The 1517-nt window shown below is 44.3% G+C and overlaps 1 protein-coding gene across 1 annotated transcript in view; it reads left to right on the top strand.

Annotated features, from left to right (window-relative positions):
* PRKAR1B (protein kinase cAMP-dependent type I regulatory subunit beta) overlaps positions 1-1517 on the top strand; it is a 61767-nt gene that overhangs the window by 8544 nt on the left and 51706 nt on the right. The window contains exon 3 of the mRNA XM_015820921.1: positions 1351-1442. Within this exon, the coding sequence (XP_015676407.1) occupies positions 1351-1442 (92 nt within the window). The remainder of the gene's footprint in view (positions 1-1350; positions 1443-1517) is intronic.

The raw sequence follows: 1517 nt of genomic DNA, 5'->3' as shown, positions 1-1517 counted from the left end.
GCCAATCACCAGGAGACGGTGAATTCTAGTTCTGCCTTAGGCAGGAAAGCCACTGGGTGACTTTGGGCCAATCACCCAGGAGACGGTGAATTCTAGTTCTGCCTTAGGCAGGAAAGCCACTGGGTGACTTTGGGCCAATCACCCAGGAGACGGTGAATTCTAGTTCTGCCTTAGGCAGGAAAGCCACTGGGTGACTTTGGGCCAATCACCCAGGAGACGGTGAATTCTAGTTCTGCCTTAGGCAGGAAAGCCACTGGGTGACTTTGAGCCAACACCAAGAGATGGTGAATTCTAGTTCTGCCTTAGGCCTGAAAGCCAGTGGGTGACTTTGGGTCAGTCACCAGGAGATGGTGAGTTCTAGTCCCTCTTTAGGCATAAAGTCAGCTGGATGACCTTGAGCCAGTCCTTCTCTCTCTGTCCTAAGAAGGAGGCAATGGAAAGCCGCTCCTGAAAAAACCTTGCCAAGAAAACTGCAGGGTCTTCTCCAGGAGTCCAGAATTGCCTCAAAGGCACATTCATACCTCAAAAGACAGGCTTCTAGGAAAGCAGAATTTTATTACGGAATGAGGACCCCCCCCCTTAGCCTTTGAGTAGTGGGCTGAGATTTGTATCAATTTTCTTCAGAACGTCTGCCCCAAGAAAGCTTGGTCAGATCCAAAAAAAAATGACTCTATGATGTTCATTCCTGATTCTTAATATCAAATCAAATCAAATCAAATCTATATTCCGTCCCAGCATTTCAGCGAAGTTAAACCTGGCAACCGCCCAACCTTCAGAACCAAGTTCAATAATTAATGTGTCCTGCTGCTCAAGATGCATTTGAAGAAATAATATTTTATAAAGTTCTGCCAGATGCTGAATTATTTGCTATTCAGCCTTGAAAAAACAAAAACAAAAAACCATTCCCATTAGACGCTCCTTACAAGATAATTCTGATTTGCTTCTGGCCTGACCCGTTGATTTAATTCAGGTAGAAAGAAATCCTGATAAGTGAATTTAGCATTTTCTAGACAATGTTTGACGCTCGAAGCACCGTTGGCTTTTATTTTAGATTAAGCAATTTCATAATTCCCACAGCTTCTCTCAAAGCCACTTCTGGAAGCTTAACTAAGGTCTGGAATGATGGAGTTGCTTTGTGACGGCTTTTCTTTAATTAGTCTAAATCCAAAACTCTGAATAAAATGTCTTCGTCAGAAAAGACGAAGAGTCCTTTTGATTTCCGGCTGCCATAGGTGAACATGGCCCTCCTCCTACAATGATTAGCACAGGAGCCCTGGCTGATCTCTTAGTAATCATCTGGGGTTCTGCTCACTCCTAACTCTCCCTTCTGCTGCTCCTTTTCCATTCCAGGTTATTCCAAAGGACTATAAGACTATGACAGCCTTAGCCAAGGCCATCTCCAAGAATGTCCTCTTCGCTCACCTTGATGACAATGAGAGAAGGTACGATGGGATCTAGGATGTTAGTCTGATGGCCTAGTTTGGTAATGAAACATCTGCAAGAAAGCAACCAAGCTC

This window comes from Protobothrops mucrosquamatus, unplaced genomic scaffold, assembly GCF_001527695.2.
Source record: "Protobothrops mucrosquamatus isolate PMUCROS unplaced genomic scaffold, P.Mucros_1.0 scaffold1217, whole genome shotgun sequence".
Lineage (NCBI taxonomy): Eukaryota > Metazoa > Chordata > Lepidosauria > Squamata > Viperidae > Protobothrops > Protobothrops mucrosquamatus.
The sequence above is the reverse complement of the archived record's forward strand: the minus strand, read 5'-3'. Positions and strand labels throughout refer to the sequence as shown.